The sequence below is a fragment of the Lutra lutra genome, chromosome 9, assembly GCF_902655055.1.
Source record: "Lutra lutra chromosome 9, mLutLut1.2, whole genome shotgun sequence".
Classification (NCBI taxonomy): domain Eukaryota; kingdom Metazoa; phylum Chordata; class Mammalia; order Carnivora; family Mustelidae; genus Lutra; species Lutra lutra.
The window spans coordinates 54,601,496-54,621,641 of NC_062286.1; the positions used below are offsets into that span (position 1 = coordinate 54,601,496).

A 20,146-nucleotide genomic window follows, 5' to 3' on the forward strand; every position below is an offset into this window, starting at 1 on the left:
ATGGTATATTTTGCAGCATCAACTTTGGGTTTGACTTCTCTCTGAAAACAGTCAACTTTGCAGGTTTTGGGTACAGTTTGGTTTTCGCTGGGGACATTGGGTGTCTTGAACTTTTTCTTTTTTAAATTCAGGAAAGTAAGCCAAGAATTCTAAGTACTCATGTCCCTCTCCAATGAGACAGTGAAGGAAAGATTTCCAAGGGTGAGAACTGAATAAATACTACTGAGAATTCAAATATCCAAGGAAGGGACTCTGCCAAAATAAATCACACCCTCTAGGAACATTTCCTATAATTTGCTTTTCTTTTCCTTTTCTTAAATGTTCCTCTCTTACAAAAGGCTAAAAAGGTCAGAAGTCAGTGGCCAGCAAGTTGGACTTTCTCTCCAGATTTGCTGGGCCCTTCCAGGCTGGTGTTAGACACCAATAGAAATTTTGAAGATCCTCAATGTAAAAAGCCAATATAAAATCACAGTTTATTGGGCAAGAAAAAATTGACCTTCACGAAAAGACTTCAATTTGTAGATTACTTGGTTCTCTTAAGTCAATGCTAATTTAAACATAAGAGACTAATTTGGAGAAGTTTTTATTCTTGCTGAGATGTAACTAACTTCTCGACTGCAATTTTCTGGGGAAAGGAAGGAAAGAAAATGAACTCCCATCTATTTGAATTATTTATATTTGTCATTTTATGGAATCCTGACAACACCTAAAGAAGTAGGGATTATTAGATCACTTTTGTGCACAAGGAAAGTGAAGCTCGGTGAGGCTGAGAAACTTAGCTGAGGCCACAAGGTAGCCCTGGGATCTAACCTGGGCTTTCCGATGCCAAAATGATTAATCTTTTTCTCCACACAATGCTGCTGCTAGTTTCAGAGACAGCCATCTCTGTCTTTTCGTTCCCTGTGTCACCATTTAAATTCAAGCTTCCCCATCCATGCACGTGTCAGTGCAACAGCCTTTTAACTAGTTCCCAACACATTAGACCCGTAGTTCCTGAGCTTTGGTTGAACAACTGCCAATCTGGCTGCTCTCTAAGGCAAGACATCTGTGGCCCAATTATACATATACATTAAAAACGCTATTAATATCTGGTCAAACTTGTATTAGATAAAATTTCTTAAAATACAATATGCTTTGGCACCATAACATTTATTCCAGGTGAAGATCGGCTTGCATTGGTTATAGAATTAGGTGCACATCAATATGGCAAAATGTCATCCATGTGCACCTTATAGCCTTTGCAGGGGACTGTGTGTTCCCTTCTCTCCAGCCTGGGATGTGTTCTCACTGTTGTTGGCCACAGGCACTGAGAGGGCTGCATCGTGGCTCTGGGACACCTGCTACCTCAGGTACCCCCTTCCACACCCTGTCTGCTTGACTAAGTCCCAACTTGCCTTCACCGCGCAGGGCAAGTCCTGTCCCTGGGGAGGCCTCCTGTCCCCTCAGACTGCCAGTGGTGGCCCTTTCTCTGCTGCTCTCAGTTCCTTCAGCTCTCTCTGTCCAGAGAGTGACCTTGACGGCCATCTGTTCTGTCTTCTGAACTGTCCCTGTCACGCCATGTCTCACGCTTGTCTGCCCTTTCACAGAGCCCTTCATGGCATCCTAACAGCCGTGTGCTGACAGTGGTCATGCCTAACGAATGAGGTAGACATTTCCAGCTCTTGGGTTTGCTCTGGTCATTTTATTTTCGACAATCAGTGTTGTCAGAAGAGTTTACTAGAGACACAATGAAGCAACTTCAGAGGAAAACTGAAGTTAGGAGTTTCAAATGCAAAAGGCTTCTTTATGAAAAGGAAATGACTGGTAAGAACCGCAGGATCTTGGCGCCTGGCTGGCCCAGTCAGTGGAGTGTGCAACTCGTTGATCTTGGGGTTATGAGTTCAAGCCCCAGGTTGGGTGTAAAAAGAACGGCAGAATCTAGGCGAACTTCTCATAGAAGGTCAACCAATCTTTTTATTCTGGATGCCCACATTGTCCATTTTCCCCAGGTTGTTTGGGTGTGTGTTAGAAATCGGACATGTGGTGCTTGAGTCAGTTGGATCTGTTGTTTCACCAATGAGCGGTTCAAGTGGGAATGTTTATTTCTTTACACAGACATACATCTGCTTTAACGTGGCCCATATGCAGGAAGGAATGTCTTACCAGCACACATAAAACAGTGATTTTTAATTATCCTAATTGCTTAGGAACCCAAGTGATTTAAAAAAATTGTTCCCCCTTATGATTATAGGATTAAATTAAAGAATTCAATACTAAATCATATACAGTATGATCACAACTTAATAAAGAAAAGATATGGGGCGCCTGGGTGGCTCATTTGTTAAGTGTCTGCCTTTTGCTCAGGTCATGATTCCAGGGTCCTAGGATCAAGCCCTGCATCGGGCTCCCTGCCTGGCGGGAAGCCTGCTTCTCCCTTTCCCACTCCCCCTGCTTGTGTTCCCTTTCTTTGTGTGTTTCTCTCTGTCAAATAAATAAATAAAATCTTAAAAAAGGTAAGAAAAGGTAAGGGCAAAAACTCTATTAACTAAACAAACACATTTTTGGTGAGCACAAGAAATGGTAAAAAGAATGTCATAGGAGATGATCACAGTGGGAGAATCCACTGGACTGAGCAGTATTTTCCAAAGTATATCTACAAGCAGTACTTGGGAGGAAACTAATTGCCTTCTGTCTTCAAATGCTGGGGGCCACTGCGAGCCCACATGGTTTCAACTCTAGTGCTCCTGCAGCTACGGTTGGATCTCCCCTCCCATTTTCCACGAAGCTTCCCTCCTGGCTCCATCATTCCTCTGAACCTAGGTCACTAAGGTCACCATAACCTTCTTTGTGCTAATGTAATTAAAGGACTGGTGGCAGCTTGCGTCTGAATTTTGTATCACTTGACCCTGTTGACTCCATGCTCCTCAGTGATGAGGCTTCCTCTCTCAGTTTCCACGACCCCAGGCTCTCCTGTTGCACTTTTTTGTTCCCTGGCTGGTCTTTGTTAGTTTCCTTCTTGTCCCCTTTTTCCTTCCCCACCATGACTTGCAGGACATGACCCTTGGGGTTCACTGCTTAACCTATTTCTCTTCCTTGTCTACACAGGCTACCTGGTTCCTGTCTTCCCTCGCCAAGCTCTCGTCTTCCTGTCCTCATCCTGGTGGCATCACTGCCAGCTCACACCAAACTCTGGAGTTCCTTCCTAACACTTCACTCTCTCTCATCCTCCTCTACACCCAGTCACCAAACCCAGTCGTTGTGTTTCCTCAGCACCTCTGGAATCCAGTCTCCCCCCCTTGCTTGCCACTGCTTTGGCTCACTTCCTCTCCCTGCCACCAACTCCCTGCTGTAGCTGGCCAGACTGCTCTAAAACACAAATCCGATCACGCCCCTGCTTAAAACACTTGCTGTTATTCTCCACTGTCCTTGGAGTGGGCTGTCATGACCAACACCCCCCATGGCCTCCTCCCACTGCTTCACATTCTGTCCTCCGCCACACCTCACTCCTTGTGTCTCCTGGAAGGAGCCAGAAGCCCAGCCTGGGGTCCTTGCTCAAGCTTCCTTCTCTCTAGGATCTCCTCCCTTCTCAAGTCTCCTTCTGCCCTCAGCTTAAATGTCACTCCTAGAAGCTGGTTTTTACTCTGGTCTGGTGACATGCCCTTTCTGGGCATATCCCTCATGCCTCCTGTGCTCTGCTTCCTCACACAGCCTTTCACGCAGGCAATGTTTGGAGACTTGACTGTGTGTCCCTGCTCTTTCAGGGTGAGAATGCTGCTTGTTAGTCAGTGAACAGCCAGCACAAAGCCCGTGCTCATCTCACAGAAGACGCTCAACAAATATCTGCTGAGCGTGTCAAGGACTTGAGGATCCCCAGTATCCAACATTCCTGGATTCAAGCCCCCGCTCTGCCCCTTACTGTTAGGAGTTAGCTGGACACTTGGGTAGTCGGGGCCCGGGTCCCCAACAAGAAAACAGGGAGCCGGGATGTGAAGAAGAAACTGCACCAGCATCCTGTTTCACAGCTCAAACGAGACCTCAACAGCTTCCTGTCTGGCAACCTCTGCAGAAGTAACTTTTGCAAGACATCCTGAGACAAGACAATTAACCATAAAACATCGGTCACTGTCACAGGTCGAGGCAGTTCATCCCCACGTGTCAGCCCCAAAAGACCATCAACACATGAACAAGAACCCAACAGGTAGACAGGTGCATGATGAAAGCCCTAATTGGCACATGGTAGCAGCCAATCCACAGGGGACCCCCACTCAGCTTGTTCAAGATAGTTCTGTAAAAGAGCCTAGATCTGAATGCCCAAATGGCAACCCTCTCAGGTCCCCTCCCTCTCCGGGAGCTTTGTCTTGTCGCTCGGTACACCTTGCCTTTCTGCCCACCACTTTTGGTCTGGTCCACCTCTTCATTCTTTGAAGTGGTGTGACCAAGAACCGCGGGCACTAAGGGACTAAATCTTGTAAACTTACCAGCAGTGTGCCCTTGGCAAAGTTAATATCCTACCCTAAGCTTCAGTCGCTGCTCTGTGAATAGAGATCATTCTCATTCTCCAAATGACTGTGAATGGGTTTGTGCTTCTAGAACCACCTGCGGTCAATACAATGCCTGACCCTCCCTTCTCCTCCAAGTCCTACACTCACTTCCAGGAAGCCAAAATTCAGGCCTGTTCTAATCGATATCCCTAGTGCCCAGCACCGTGATGGGTTCTTAGTGGGAGCTTAATAGATTTTTGATCAAAGAATGCTTGAAGGAAGGCAGCCAAGTTAAAGACAGAAGAAGAAAGAGGTAATACAGGGAATGTGGACAGCAGGGCAAAGGGGTGGGGGTACAGCATAGACACAATCTCTGAGTTGCTCAGGTGGCTCATCTGCTCTCGAAGGACTGGGCTGAGCACACTCTCTGCCCTCTGAGATAACCTGCCTCGGCTCACTTTGGCCTCAGTGCCAGTAGGGAGGCTTGGTGCCCATGAGACCGGCCTCACTCCCTTATTGGAAACAGCTGCACAGACAGCAGCCAGGGGCTGGAGCTCCAGGAGAGGATTTCACAACCTCTGGGGCTGAGCTTCAGATAAGTTTCAAACATTGTTTATGTACATTTACGTGTGTGTTTCCTGGGGTCTCGGGTCTCTTCAGATGGCAAGGAGGCCCAGCCTTGCCAGATAGTCTCAGAGCGTGCCTGAGTTTTTTGTTTTTGCTGATAGTAATGGAATGTACCGGCCTCCCGCTGTCAGATCTGGGAGAGACAGAAGAGATGAAAACAAAGAAGACAGCCAGTTCTAGTGGGTCCCTCCCAGAGCACATGAAGGGGGATGGCCCAAATGGAGGTAAAAACAACAGGGGAGGGGTTAGACTGGTCAATATATCCATTGAATTCCATCCAGAAAAAACTAGAGTTACAGTTCCTCTTTTCCATCTTTTCCCCCTAAGCAGTAACAATAAGATAGGGGCCCAAACTGATGTTAATCTTCCTGGTAGGAAAGGGCCTGGTGAAAGTCCATGAAAACAGTCATCATCCATCTCCCTTATGCCTGTGAGACATAGGCACAGGGCTCGGAAGGAGTGTGGAGAGTTGCCTTCAAATTGATGGAGAAGGAAAGGGAAGATGCTGACTTGGATGAAAAATAGGGAATTGGACCAGATCACTGATTCTTAACCCTGGTTGCCATTAGAACACCTGGGGGAGCTTCTAAAATCCCAGTGTCCAGACATCATCCCAGATCAATGAAATAAAACCTTTGGGGTGGGATCCCGGGGTCAGTGTTTTTGTTTTTTAAGATTTATTTATTTATTTTACAGAGATAGAGTGAGTGTGGGCAGGAGAGGGACAGAGGAAGAGAGTGAATGAGAATCTTCAGCAAACTCCCCGCTGAGCACAGAGCCTGATGCGGGGCTCAATCCCACCACCCTGAAATCAAGTCCTGAGCCAAAACCAGGAGTTGGATGCTCAATCGACTGAGTCATCTAGTCCCCCGCCAACCCCCACACAGCATGTCAGTGTTTTAAAGCTCCCCAGGTGATCACAATGTGCAACCAGGTTGAAAATCACTGGATTCCATGAAACCTGATCTCTGAAGTTCCCTTATATCCTTGCATTTGAAATTAGGGTGTTCTTTCTAAGTCAAGTTATTTTTGGTGGGTTTTTCCTGGTCTTTGCAAGTCTGAAGTCTCAGAATGTCACATTGAGATATGTATTTTAGAAAAAGCATAGAACAGTTATATATTGGAGGCAGGGGGATGGTTCCAGCAAAGGGTATCATGTGCTTAGTGAACTCTACATTTTAGGATAAGATGTGTTGCTGGTTTGCTACTTACGTGGTTTCTTCTGGCACCTTCTCTTGTGTATTGGCCCAAGGCTTTCCTGGTGGGTACCAAGGAGCAATAGGACTGTGAGCCCACCCCAGGAAGAAAAAGGAAGCAGGGGGGCGGGGGAGGGAGATGGGTGGGAGAGAAGGCAGACTGGAAGCTCATGTCTCCTGCTGTGGTCCCATTCATGTTTTCCCTGACCTGGGGCTTGGACGGCTCTGAGGCAGGGGCGCCATTCCCGGGGAAGGGTGTAGCTCTGGGCTCCAGCCTCTGTAGCCCTCAGCTCTGTGGTGGAGGCTGGAGTCTCCTTGGGCAGGCAGCCTCAAAGGCTCTGTTGGTGGGCCCCTGTCTGCCTCAGCAGGGCTGGGGTGGGTTAACTGTGGGGAGGATGGGGCAGACAGGAACAGAGAAGGGAGAACTGCCAGGTTTCTGTGAGGTCAACATGTGTTTGAAACAATTCAGAATGCAACGGAGAATGTAATTAGGTGATTTTTGTTTTTGTTTTTGTTTTAAAGGAAAAATTCAGAACCTGTGACTCTTGTTCATGAGCACATGCCTGGATGTAGTCATTTCGAGTTTATGGAAACTGTGGTCAGCCCCATAAATCAGGGCTGAGGAATTCTTACAGAGTCATCACCGTGTAAGTGATGCAGATCTGTAGTGAGTCTCCTGAAGTTATGCAAAACAAAAAAGAATAAGCATGTGGACAAAGCTAGAATATCATCCTCCCTCCCTTGGAATTCTTTCCCGAGTTGCCATAAGGCAGCTTTGGTCCCTTCCTACCTATTCTGTGACCTTCCTTGCGTAACTCCATGCATACGTCAAGATGTCTGGGGCCTCGTCATGATTACAAGGACACAGTTCTCAGCTTCTGTTTTTCCCATGTGTCTTAAAATTTTATTAGGATTTCTATCAAGAAAGCCCATTTAAAAGTAGGCGGGACAATAATCCATTTGGAACAGCGCTGAGAATATGGTCAATTGTATCCTAATTCTTAGACCTTCTGTACTTCAAATCTATTACTTTGTGTGATCAAAGAATGAAAACTCAAGCTGTATTGTGTTTCTTAAAAGTGTAGAGCACATCTTCAAATGTTAACACAAATTTTCATTCAAAATTCTCAAATAGGAGATTCAGTCTAGGTGTAATTCATTAGAGGATATCCTATTGTTGTTGGACTTATCCCTTTGGCCTTTTCTTGCCAAACACTGTTGGTTCTTGTATCTTATCCATGACACCATCCCCTATGACTTCTCAGGTTGACTCAGCTTATGAATATATTTCTGCCAAACCGGTCAGTGGGGGATGGAATGTTAACAAATCTTAGCGGAGATATTTCTCAGGTGTTCTGAAGAAATGGGCTTGTATAATTGACCAGCATATTCTGTCACAAAAAACAGTGCTGCTGAACCTGAGTTTAGGTATCTAATTGTTTTCTTTCTTCATCTGTTAGATGAGGGTCATGCATGCTGAAAAAACTTCTTAATTTCCCACAGAAACCAGATGTATAAGGCCAAACACCACCCCAAGTTTACCAAGTTTACAGCCTAGGCTCACTTCTGTTCACTGTAGACTTTGTACTTTAAAATTTGCTATCTCAGTGTGTCCTTATGGCCTTTCACAGACAAACTACGAATTCCACATGACATAAGAGCCACGTCAGGTCCGCATTTATATGACCTGGTTTCTTGCACGTCATACTTGCCTGCTGTCCCTGCCACAACCTGGAGACAGGAAGGGCAAATTGCACAAGCTTTGAAACTTTAGACCAAATCTCTCAGCCATAAGCTAGGTGCATAGGAAGAGGGGAGGGGCCTGACTGGTAGGCTGTGCTCTTGGGTTTTATGAGTTGTCCCATGTTGAAGAGTGAGCAGGGTAAACAAGTGGGTATGCCTGATAGACATCAATTGCAGTATGCTTTGAGTTTATGCATCAGCCCTTCACAGATGGTAAAAAAGGATGAAATAAATAACGACAGTTATATTTGCCATTGCTTGAGTATAACTGTATGTTCACCAGTGGACCAAATTCTTTACAAACATTACCTTCTCCAACCAACCAATGTATCATCTACTTTATAAAGCTGAAGTTCAGAGAGTTTAAGTAACTTGCCTGGAGTTCTCCTGCCTAAAGGAAATTCTTTATCTGATTTGAAAGGGGTTCCAAGTCAAACACCTTTATTTTGCTTTTGGGTTAATGTGTCTGACTCCCAGAGAAGTGGATGGAAGATGTAGTTTGCTGAGAGTTGAGGGAGAACTTGGTCCCAAGCTTTGTTTTATAAAGTTTAGGGATGAGAGATGAGCTCTTACAAGAAGACAGAGCAACAATGTGATTTCGGCAGAACTGGAGCTGTTTCTAGCATTTTCGTTATGTGAACACAAGTTACTCAGCTTCTCTTGTCCTTCATTTTCTCATTGACAGAATGAAGATGGGCCAAATGGTTCCTAAGGGTCTCTGCTGGCTCCTCCCTTTCTGCCTCCTCTTAGTTGGAGACTCTCCATGCTTGGGCCTGACCATTTGGGGCAAATCCTCACCAGGGCAGAAGGCCCTCCTGAGATCTTGGACTAGTTGGGCCCAATACCTGATGGAAGTTTGTGGGAGTTTTCTGTGGCCCCTATTACCTCATCCCATCTTGTGGCTCTGGCATCTTGCTGGTCACCATAAGCCACTGCTCTGGGGAACAGCAGGCCTCTATCCTGGCACAGCCTAGGCAAGAACCAGCCTTGCCTCTTTCACTCATTGTACCTATAAATTAAGAAGTCCTAGGAAGTTTAACTTGACTTATTTCTGTCAAAATCCTTTCCAGAAAAAAACAACACTCAAGGTCTTATCGAAACCAGAATTTTTAGAATTAGTATCTGTTTTCTCATAACATAAAATAATAGCTGCATATATATGGAGTTATTTTAGTTCAAAGAAGTCAGAGGGAGAGAGAAAAACAATGTGTGTGTGACACCATGAATGAATCCTACCGTGTCTCCCGGCTGTGGACGCATCACAGACACACGATCATATCCTTTCCTTAGTAGGACCCACAAGGCATCCAGTTTTCCCTGCAAAAGGCAAAAACAAAAACAAATGTACCCAGGTTACAAATGAAACCAGAGCAGTGGCCAGCACAGACATGTAGAACTTTCCATGCTTCTTCAGTCATGTGAACAACATACCACTGGCAATGTGCTTGTAAAGGCTAAGTGACTCTCCAGGCCCTAAGTTCAGGGGCCTGCAGGAATGTAGGGGAAGAAGAGACCCATAACAGAAGGCTCTGTGCTCATGAGGGTACACCTGAGACTAGGGGGCAACCTCAGATTTCCAAACACAGAGTTCATTCGGGCTCTCAGCTTTTGCTTTTACCACATTTCCGGCCATATCCTCACACCATGGGTCTATCCTTCCAACTTCCACTGAAGTTTTTTCTTCCCACTTAATGCCCAGAGTTCACGAATGAAGCAATGATAACAAATTCAGGAAAATTACTAAACAGAAATGTCAATGGAGCAAGACCAATGAAAGGCCCCTGGGATGCAGATCCCTGGCTGTCCCCTAGGCTCACTCAGCACTTGCTCACTAGGACTTGCTCAGGTATCCCAGGCTCGAGGGACAGATGACCAAACATCCCAGATCACAACCCCTTTGGAGTTGTAGGTAGTGGGTTGAATCTGGGAAGAGTGGGTCTGTGAGTGCTGAAGTTTTCAGTGTGTGATGAAGGGAGTCTACTCCCTTTGGCCATTCTTGTTCCCCAGCCATGTTGAAGGAGGCCGATTTCCCCTGCTGCAAATACTAAAAGGAGACAATGACATTTATTTAGCTTTGCTCTATTAACCTTTAATATATTATCTTCCAAGGCAGAAAGGACTTTGAAAATATGATTAAGTTAAGGATCTCGGCGGGGTTGGGGGGATTATCCTGAACTATGCAGGTGGACCCAATGTAACCATGTGGATAGAGCCTTAATAGAGCAGGAGGGTCAGGGTCTGAAAAGTTGTGCCAACAGATGGAGAATCAGAGCGATACCTCTGAGGAAGATTCAACTCATGGCTGCTTTGGAGAGGGAAGTGGGCCAGAAATCAATGAATGTGGGCAGTCTCTAGACTCTAGAAAGGCAGAGAGATGGATTCTCTCCTGGAGCCTCCAGAAGAGATGTAGCCCTGGCCTTGCCTTAATTTTAACCTAGTGAGACATATATTTTGGGGTTTTGTCCTTCAGAACTATAGAATGATAGGTTTGGTTTAAGTCACTAAGTTGGTGGTAGCTTATTACAGCAGCAACAAACTGATGTAGCCCTTATTAATCCCTGACATATTCTATGTTTATTTGCCTATTGTCTGTCTCTGCCAACCGGAATGTCAACTCCAGGAGAGCAGAGGTGTCAGCTGGGTTTGTAAATTGCTGTCTGTCCAGTCCTAGGAGAGCATTGGGCGCTCAGTAGATATTAGTTGGATGAATGACTGAATTCAGTGCTTCTAATTGCTGGGCTAGGTGCTATCACAAGGGTCTTCTGGCATAGTCCAAAAGGATTAGGGAGAGGAAACAGAAGGTCAGACTAACAACTAATTTGCCTAGGGACACAGCTTGTAAATTGGAGAGGTGCGACTGGACCCCACAGCTGCATAATTCTAAAGTTTGCATACTTTCTATTATACAACCATAGATTCTTCCCCATGCACATCTTTCTGGCTGGAGTACTTGAACTTAGATCCTTTAGAATAGGGTTTCTAACTCCTTGGTTGCAACTCTTCAAGCCCCCATGAAACAATGTTGTGTATTAGGACCAAAATGTTTAAGAAGTAAAATAGAAGTGGAGGGGAAATACTTGAGCCGTTTGCCCATGGCGAAGATAACTATCATTTTGTGACAAATTCGTATCAGTTAAATTTGTCTGGGCACGTATATGGTTGGTGTTTGTGTGCACACACAACGCACACACAGGTACATACTGGGCCGAACTGTGCTTCCTGCTGGGGTCTCAGCGAGACATGTTTGAAGGCCATCAGCTGAAGGGGTCTCTACAGGATGATTGCCAAAAGGCTGGGAAATCCAGAGCCCTTCAAGTTGCTTGACACAAAGCTTTTGAGGCAGAAGCACCAATTTTAAGAATATCATCCTGAAGATTTCATGCTCTGGCCTTGTTTTCTGGTGGGTTATATTCAAATACAAAAAAGTCTGCTCTTGAATCTCTATCAACTCTTGCTCAAGTTCTTGTGGGTTAAACTTTGTCTTGCTAAGTGTCATGTTTCTCATCTCTTTTAGTGAAGTATTTACGAAAGCCTCTAAAAATATTTTAAAAGCTGGATGGGACTGCTGCTGTGTTCAGCCTGGTTTTTTGCATTAAACTATTTCAATCACCAGTTAAATGTTTTCCTTTAAGATTCCTTGGGATAAGCATTTATATTTCAGGATAAAACCAGGTGGGTTTCCTGGACGGATGCCTCTTTTCTTTCGCTATTTTGGGGGACTCCCAGTATTTGTCCTTGCGAATCAGCCCACCCACAGCGTTCTGTGTGCTAATTACTCAACTGCTTTGCACCAGAGGAGCAATGAGACTGGGCTGGAAGATTATCTGCAGAAATTTAAAGCTAAAGCTACACGCAGAGCAAAAGAGTAGAGCCCCCCTAGATGTGTCATACCACAAGAATCAGCAGGAAGTCAGGTTTTCTGGTGGCAGCGGGTCGTAGTTTGATACTTAAGCACAAAGGGACAATTCAGACAACCTGAGTTTGTATTCTGGGTCTGCCCCTCCCGGGTCTGCAGCCTCAGGTAAGCTGGTTCGGGTCCTTAAGCCTCACCTTTCTCATCTTTAAAATGGACCACAATGTACCATCTACCCGATAGACTTGTTATAAAGGCCTACAATTAGATATTGGAGTTAGATACTCCTCTCATAGAAAAGTATTCATTAAATGTTATCTGTGATCATGGGAAAGTCGTTAAAATGATCATCTGGGAGGCTCTGCAGAAAGAAAAAAAACACAATACAGAGTGTAAGAATCCAATAATGTGAACTTTACCGGTCTTCCATTCTGTGCTCCTCCAACCCCTTCCTCCCTTTGCTCGGGCCACACTTCTCATCGCCCTCCAGCCTGCCATGGTCTGGCCTCTCTGACAGTGTTTGGAAGCCACAACACTCCACCAAAGCTGCACCTGCTCAGGCCACCCATGGATCCCAAGTGCCAAATGCCTTGACCATGGCTGGGCCTCATTTTACTCAATTCGGAGATCTGATGCACTGGGCCTCTCCCTTCTGCACACTCTCCCTTGGCCTCAGTGCCTCCAGCCTCTGCCTGCTCCTTCCTACCTCTTGGCTAAGGTCTTTTCAGCCTCTACCTGGTGCTCCCCTCAGCCCTCCTCCAGCCTCTCCCTCAGGCTGAGTGCTCCCCTTGGGGGGCACTCACCAAGTCTCTAGGGTCAGCTTCCATCTGTCTGCTCATGGCTCACAAATTCTACCTTTAGCTTAGTCCTCCCTTGAATTCCGGATCCAGTTACCTACCAAATCTTAGTTGTAATGCAGATATAGCACAGGTATCAAAGACTGAACCATCCCTTTCCCCAACCCGCTCCCCCTTTTGCATACCCTGCTTGGTTCTTGGCACCTTCGACATCTCCCCGGGTAAGCCGGACACTGGAGAATCATTGTTACGTCCTCTCCCTTGGCCAATTCTTCCTACTTAACTTCAACCATGTCTTGCGGACATTCCCTGTGTCACAGCTTTCCTGTCACTTCTTCCTGTCCACCCTGTCCCATTGACTCCATGGCTGCTGCCTTGGCCCAGGTTTCAGCACCTGTCACTCATCCTGTGAACAGTTTCTGATTGGTCTTTTACCTACAGGCTCTCAGGCCTCTCTCCTGTACAATTAATAACAGATTTCATTGCTCTCTCGAATGGATGCTTTGCCGTTAATAAAATAAGCCAAGAAACATCTTACTAGCAGTATGAATTTAGGCAAGTTATCTAACCTCTCTGTACCTTAGTTTCCCCCCCTCTATAAATGGGAATAGTAGGAATTTCTACTTCTGAGGGTTGATGTGAGAAATAAAGGAGCGAGTACATGGAAAGCCTTCGGAATTGGGCCTGACTTACAGTATGAGTCTCACCCAGGGGAGGGCTTTATCTGGGTGAGCTGCTGTCCTTTGGCTCTTCTGGCCAAGGTGAGACTAGTTAGTCCTAGTCGTACTCTCCGGGTTCTGAGTTCTAGCAGTCCCACAGATGAGCCTGAAGTTCCATCTCTGGGGCATAGGAAACAATCTGGGTAACTGACATTTCCAACACCTCATTCTGCTCCCACGGCAGGTAGCTTTCTTTGCAAGAGCTGGAGTGAGTTTTAGAATAAGTGTGTTTATAACCAAGAAGAGGATAAAAAATTACTCTCTGAGGTCAAGGAGAAGTCTATAACAAAGGCTGTTAGAACCTTAATTTTTCTGAACATGGGCAGAAGCCTATCATTTCAAGACAGGAGTTAATGAGGTTATTAATAATAGCCCTTTGGGGTGTGAAAAGCCTTGGGAGATTTATCCAACCAGACCCTGGGCTTTACCCAAAGTCTAGGGAGGAAGAGGCTTTTGAGTCGACTCCACTGTTTATCTCGGATTTGAGTGTCCATCCTACACAGGCCTGTCCATAGGACACATTTCAAGACACTGGTCTTGCCCCAGGAGAAATGCCCAACGGCTGCTGGGAAGCTGAGACAGAGATTTTCCCATTACCCTCAGGCCCCCTGTCGAAACAGATGAGCTGACATATAAGTTTAACTTTCTCTCATAGGAAGTTGATGTATTTTGACTACAAAATGAGAAATTTACTCAGTCCAGGCTTCCAAACTATACCTCAGGCTCAGACAACCTTCGAATCCACAAAGGCAGGCAAACGGGAGCTCTATGTCAACTCTAGTTTTTGTTTCTTCCCAAACAATAAGGCAGGGCTGGGAATGTTTATGTGGCCATCATTCAAAGTATCCTGGTGCCTGAGGTTTGTGGCTGAGTTTCCTTTTCTCTTCTTTTTAAAGTTTTGGCCAGGCAACAGCTGTGTCTTCTCTTCTGGTTTGTCTGCCTTTGCTGCTGGGAAGTTAGTCAGACGTTGAGAATTTTGAGGGTAGCTCAACGATAGGGGTGTTATAGACTAACAGTAGGATTTTTACACCTTAAAATATATGGTAAATACTGTGACCCATGCTTCTCTTTAGATGAAATAAATGAACGGATAATGTTGGAAACACACCCTCTCACGTGCACACACACACACGTACACTCACACACAGTCACACACAGGATACTTTTTGCTTTGTTCTTTTTGAGTTTTGGTCATTGTTTAAAAAAAGCCTGCAGCTATTATAAAAAGTAGCCAGAGAGGGACAGAAAAAGTCGGTTCAACATCAGCGGCCCATCTGACAACACTTCGGGCTTTGGTGGGTCTCTCTGACATGAAGCTCCATCCAGCACAGTTTCATGGCTCAATGCTGCTTGATTCCAGGGTCAAGGTGCTTTAGGCCAGGGGTGAAGGCTGGCCTGACAGAAAATGAACAGAACAGAAGACCACCCCCTGCCCCCCGCCAGCCTCCGTGAGTACTACGGGCTGACTCTGCCCCTTCACCATCTGGCTTTCTCGCAAAGAACAGCCAGCCGGTCTGCCTGGCCATGCAGGGTCTGGCTTTTGTCCTTCGGCTTTCATTTCTGTCATTTCTAGTCATATGGAGGTGCTACTGGAAAGGGAGAAAATGGTTTCTCTAAAGGCTCCAAGTCTTCCAGCAAACCTGAAAACAGTGCTGGTTTTAATCTGTCTGGAGGCCATCTATCTGGGCATTACTTAACTTGTCTGAAATGGTCAGTACCAATTTAATGAGAAGCATGGGGTGCTGTCAATCCGGGGGGGGGGGTGAAAACCGAGCAAAGACAAATTAAGGCCAAATATCGGAAAATTTCCTGGTCATGAGCCTGGAATGAGGAAAGGGTGAAGTGTGGCTGCTGTGGTCAGTGCCCTAAATGAGACTGGGAAATGGTGGAGAGAAGCCCATTGTGGACTTCTTCTCGTGATGAGTCCCCACTCGGTTCCCTTAGCACAGGCACTCATCTGCTTCTCAGCTCCTCATACCTGTTCCACAAAATGCATGATAAAAGTGAGTCAAATGCAATACCTTAAAAGATGTATACGATTCTGACTACTTCCATTGGGGGACTTTCATAAGAGTCTTCCCAGTGGCTCTTAAAAGTTTTGCACTAGGTGGGAGTATTGTCCCTATTGTAGTGGGGGCAGAGAGCTGACTGGTCATTCTCCATGAGCTGCCTGCCACCACCCACTCTCTGCCTTCCTAGCTCTAAGCTCTAGAAGGCTGACCTCTGCAGATAATACCATCTGGTTTCCCTTTGGTTTGGCCAATAGGTGGTACTAGAGGAGAAGAGGGCAAGATGAGGGAGAGGTCGGGGCATTCGTTCCTTCTGTTCCCTCCCTGACCCCCTGCCTTCTTCAGTGGCTACATTCTTATAGGATAGGGATCTGTAAGCATTTTCTGCAAAGGGCCAAAGAGTAAATGTTTTAGGCTTTGTAGCTCAAGAGACAAACTCTGGGATATTATATAGGAACTTCCATAACCACTTAAAAATAAGGAAAACCACTCTTAGTTTGTGGGCCATCTATAAACAGGTGGTAGGAAAGATTTATATTGCTGATTCCCTCTCTCCGGCCACAGCTCCCAATGGGTGTCCTCTTCTCCTTGCCACTGGTGCCCAGGACACCATCTCCCCTCCTTATCCTTTAGGCCCGGGGTGCAGCTCCCATTGTTGCTGGTCCCTGTGTGCCTGGCCATTGCCGTGAGTTACCTCAACCCTGCCCTCACCAAAAGTTCAACCCTCTTGAGGGTGCTTCTGTTTCCCACCAAGAAGACAAATCCAGTGAGAGGGCTCAGGAAAGGGAAGCAGAGTTTATGGAACTACATGAGGCTAATGTTTTTCCCAAGGCCCAGTGAGGTCCACAGGCGCTACAGCTAAGGTGGGGCTCATCACGGAGCATGAAACTTGTTCAGCAGTATGAACGTGGAAGTCATGGTAACAAGTCTGCTTGGAGACTTCTTCTGGAGAGATGAACAATTTTACTTTTGAAATCCTTTCTGGGCTTCTATTCTGAAACCTCCTTGTTTCTAGCTTTCCCTCAACCATCCGGCCCGTAAACACATAAGATGACCTTTTTTTCTCTCCTCTCCTCAAAGAGATGGTGAGGAAAATGTCACCTTCTTCGTATTGATGGTGCCAAAGTGATCTGTGTGCATCCTGGGAGGTAGCTAAACCAGCAGCATACTCCAGGGGTGGTTTCATAGTTAATTCTAGGTGTCAGCTCTTTAACAAGATGCTGGAGGCCCTCTGGTGGGCCAGGCACCATACTATCACCCACTAAAGATGAGGGAACCACAGCTGCTGTCTCCAGGAGGTCCGGTCTGCTAGGGAGAAGGCTCCAGCATGAGCAGTCACACCCCCGGGCTATTGCAGAGAGTGAGCCGAGCAGGCATTGGCTGGAGCCGCCCCACCAGCAGGAGGCAGTCACCATTCCCAGGTTAGAGCAGGGCGGTCCTGCTGAGGGCCTGGGCCTGTCCACCAGCATCCCAGGTCTCTTCCATCTGGTTCTTTGGGGTTTCCTTGACACTCACACTCTCAACCACTTCACACGACTACAGCAGTTGTGTCTGTGGTGAAAAGGAGCCACGAACTCTAACGCAGGCCTGCTTGCTGAGACTTCTGGTAAATTGCTGAGGTGTGGTCATGGTCTCTTGGCCAAGTGCCAAGGTTCCAGCCCTCAGGGAGCCAGCACCCCTTGGAAGCCCGGCTGGAACTGTCGGTTCCAGACAATTTCTTAACCGGGCTTGTTCAATCCCAACTTGCTACCCCCACAGCCAAAAGTTGCTGATTTAGGAGATGTGGGTTGGGCCCGAGAATGTGCATTTCCAGTAAGTTCCTGCCGCTGCTGGTCCAGGGACCACCCTGTGAGAACGAGCAGTTGAACACAGTGACCAAAGAGGAGGCCCAAGAGCAGGGACTGTGGAGGGAAGAGTAATTGGGCAACAGAGGGGTGTGCCTTAGGGAGTTCAGATGCTAAAAAGGGGGCACAGGCTAGGGGGGAAAGGAGTTTCACTGGATGAGAAAAAGTGAGCGAGGGGTGATGGCCCGTGTGTCTTTGAAAGTCGCTAAGACTTTAAGACGCTCAGTCTTCAGGCCTGGGAATCTGTATTTTTAAAGCTCTCAGGGTAACTCTAATACTCACCCAGGTTTGAGAACCTCTGTCTGCTTAATATCTGGCAGTACCCAGGACAAATACTCGCTGAATTCATACTAATTCCAAGTGGGTGTTGGGCATGTTTTTAGCTTTCTAAATCTAGTCATTCTCTATCCCTATTTATTTCATAAAACTCTGTCCTAAACCACTAGTTAGCAGAGGAGTAACAAGCTCTCCAGAAGAACTGGATTCTTCAAACAGAATTAATGTTCTTTCCAAATCCAAGATTACAGAAATGAAAACCTGGCTATGACCAAGTATGTTGTGTTAGTCACAAGGTACGGATTCCTAAAAACGACATAATAGAAAATTCCCTTTCTTGTTCATCTCAGAGACTCTGCTTGGCTCCTTCCTGTCTGCGCCTGCATGCACGCCATTGCATGTCCTGCATGAGAAAATAATTAGAAGCAAACAGCTGTTAGGCAAGCAAGCTGCGTTTCGCCCACATCTTTCCAGAGTTCAAGCCATTGCCCTGAGGAGGCAGGGCAGGGGGTGGGGGTGGGGAGGGACTTATCTTAAAAAAGAATCTCCCTGCTTTAAACACAGCAATCCAAAATGAAAATACAGTGCTGTTAGCATGTAGCTAGCTTGGCTGAGAAGAGACGATTACCAATGACATTTCACTCCCTTGTTTAAAATGGTTATTTCTTTTGATTTTGTAGGACAAGGGGTGCTCTAAGATTAGCAAATAATTTAGTGAATGATGAAGATTATTTTCACTCTCACTGGGAGAGGGGTAAGGCCGTGTGGGTGTGTGTGATGAGAACTGGCTCTCACACGGGGTCTTTCACTTGTGGCCTTGGACTTGGCCCAGTTTCTGTTTGCCTTATAGAAATAGAGGAAGAACAAGAGGAAGAGAAGAGAACCCTTCAGGAAGCATTAGCTACCTTCTAGGGGTTACACTTCCTAAGAGGCCAAAGAGGTTTACTTTCTGGAGCTGTGCAGGGGAAGAGAGAGATAGTGGAGAAAAAAAGGGGTTTTGTTCACAGCCAGGAAGAGTCCTCGCTCTAGCTCCATGGCCAATACCTGAAAGGCTGCCAGGAGGCTTGGATAAAGGGGAATGGGCTTGTGGTATGGCAAGAGGATGAGAGAGAAGGCATCAAGGGGAATGCAGCCACTTTTGTTAGTGGAACTGCCTACCCATGAAGTCATGAGCTAGTAGAGAAATTTGTAGTCACCTTCTGGGGTTACGTCCCCAGTCCCTTGACTCCTAGTCCACTTGCGTTCCACTAGAGTGCCATGGTGATTTTAAAAAGCCTAGTCTCGACTTTGACACTGTCGAAATAGGACAAGTAAGTACCTGTACTTTTAAGTCCATGATTTTAGAACTGTGTTCCCTTGTGATACTCTGGAATTTGGTTGGATATTTTATCATGTCAAGACTCTGATTCTGCCTAGGCAAGTGTCTTAGCAGGAGTGATGATGATTTCTGAGTAAAGAGAGACACACCTTGATCGGGGAGTACCACTTCCGAGGGGAAGAGGGCCGCCGCATGTTGTTGTTGAGATTTCGAGGCTCAGGGAATTCGTATTCCTGCTCCGGCATCTTGACTCTGGCATTCTTTGCCTTTTCCAACTTAGCACCTTCTTCTGTGGAACCTTTTTCTCCCCAACGAACCTAAAATAAATAACATATAATAAAATAAAATGACAAAATGAAGTATAATGTCCCTGGAGAACAGGCATCGTACATACACAGGTGACATGCAGTGTGAGTGCTGCTCACTCCCCAGTTCCTTTGGGTTTTGAGGGCCAGGGAAGAGGAGGGTATGGAAAAAGGAGAAGAGGAAGGGTTGAAGGGGCAGAGAGAGCAAGCTGGGCAGATGGATCTTTAGGGAAGGAACGGTCCATGCTGTGGGGACAGCATGTGCAAAGACCCTACAGACCCAGGCAAGAACTTTGGATTTTATTCCAATGAGAGAGAAAACCACCGAGGGGTTTGAGCAGATGAGTGAAAACTACTCTGACTCAATGGTGGGCAAGCCACAGGGGTGCGCTGTTAAAGGGGGGATACCTGCCATCTCTCCATCTGATGCCTTATGTAATCCACATCCCCATCCGACCTCAAGTATGAGTTGTCACCAGTTTTCTCTGGTGGCTGGCTGGCACACAGATGTGAGTACGGGAAACTCTGTTCTTACCTCCATCCTTTTAATGCCTCCAACGCCTCGCCCGCCATAGTAAGAGGCATCTACGGTAGGCCACTTTTTCTTGGGCAGACCGTCATCATCTTCTTCCTGCAGAAAGATTGTCATACGTGAAGGAAGCAAAGCACAACTGTTCTTTGTACATGTCCACCTTGGCAAAGTGGTTGGGAGGCAACTGCCTGGGTTAAACCCCAGAGTTCCTGGGGCCTTCCTTGGAGCAAGTCACTTTACTTCCTTATCTGTAAAGTTGGGGTAAAAGCAGAATGACCTGGTTAGGTGCTGGCACAATCCTGGGACCTGCTCCCTTATACACCTCTACCCTTTCATGGGGTATTTCATCTAATTCCCTCTACATGTTGAGGACTTGTGTGTTTATATCTTCATCCCCGACTCCTCTGAACCCAAATGTTGACTTGACACTGACATTTCCTCTCAGGGGATAATAACCATCTCAAGAA

At 46.4% G+C, this 20,146-nt stretch overlaps 1 protein-coding gene across 2 annotated transcripts in view; it reads right to left on the bottom strand.

Annotated features, from left to right (window-relative positions):
- The window catches only part of ANTXR1 (ANTXR cell adhesion molecule 1), a 221,640-nt gene that overhangs the window by 38,794 nt on the left and 162,700 nt on the right, over positions 1-20,146 (bottom strand). For both annotated transcript variants that reach the window (XM_047744854.1, XM_047744855.1), the window contains exons 15-17: positions 19,683-19,778; positions 18,992-19,159; positions 9,263-9,343 (exon numbers count right to left, since the gene is read on the bottom strand). In XM_047744854.1, the coding sequence (XP_047600810.1) occupies positions 9,263-9,343; positions 18,992-19,159; positions 19,683-19,778 (345 nt within the window). The remainder of the gene's footprint in view (positions 1-9,262; positions 9,344-18,991; positions 19,160-19,682; positions 19,779-20,146) is intronic.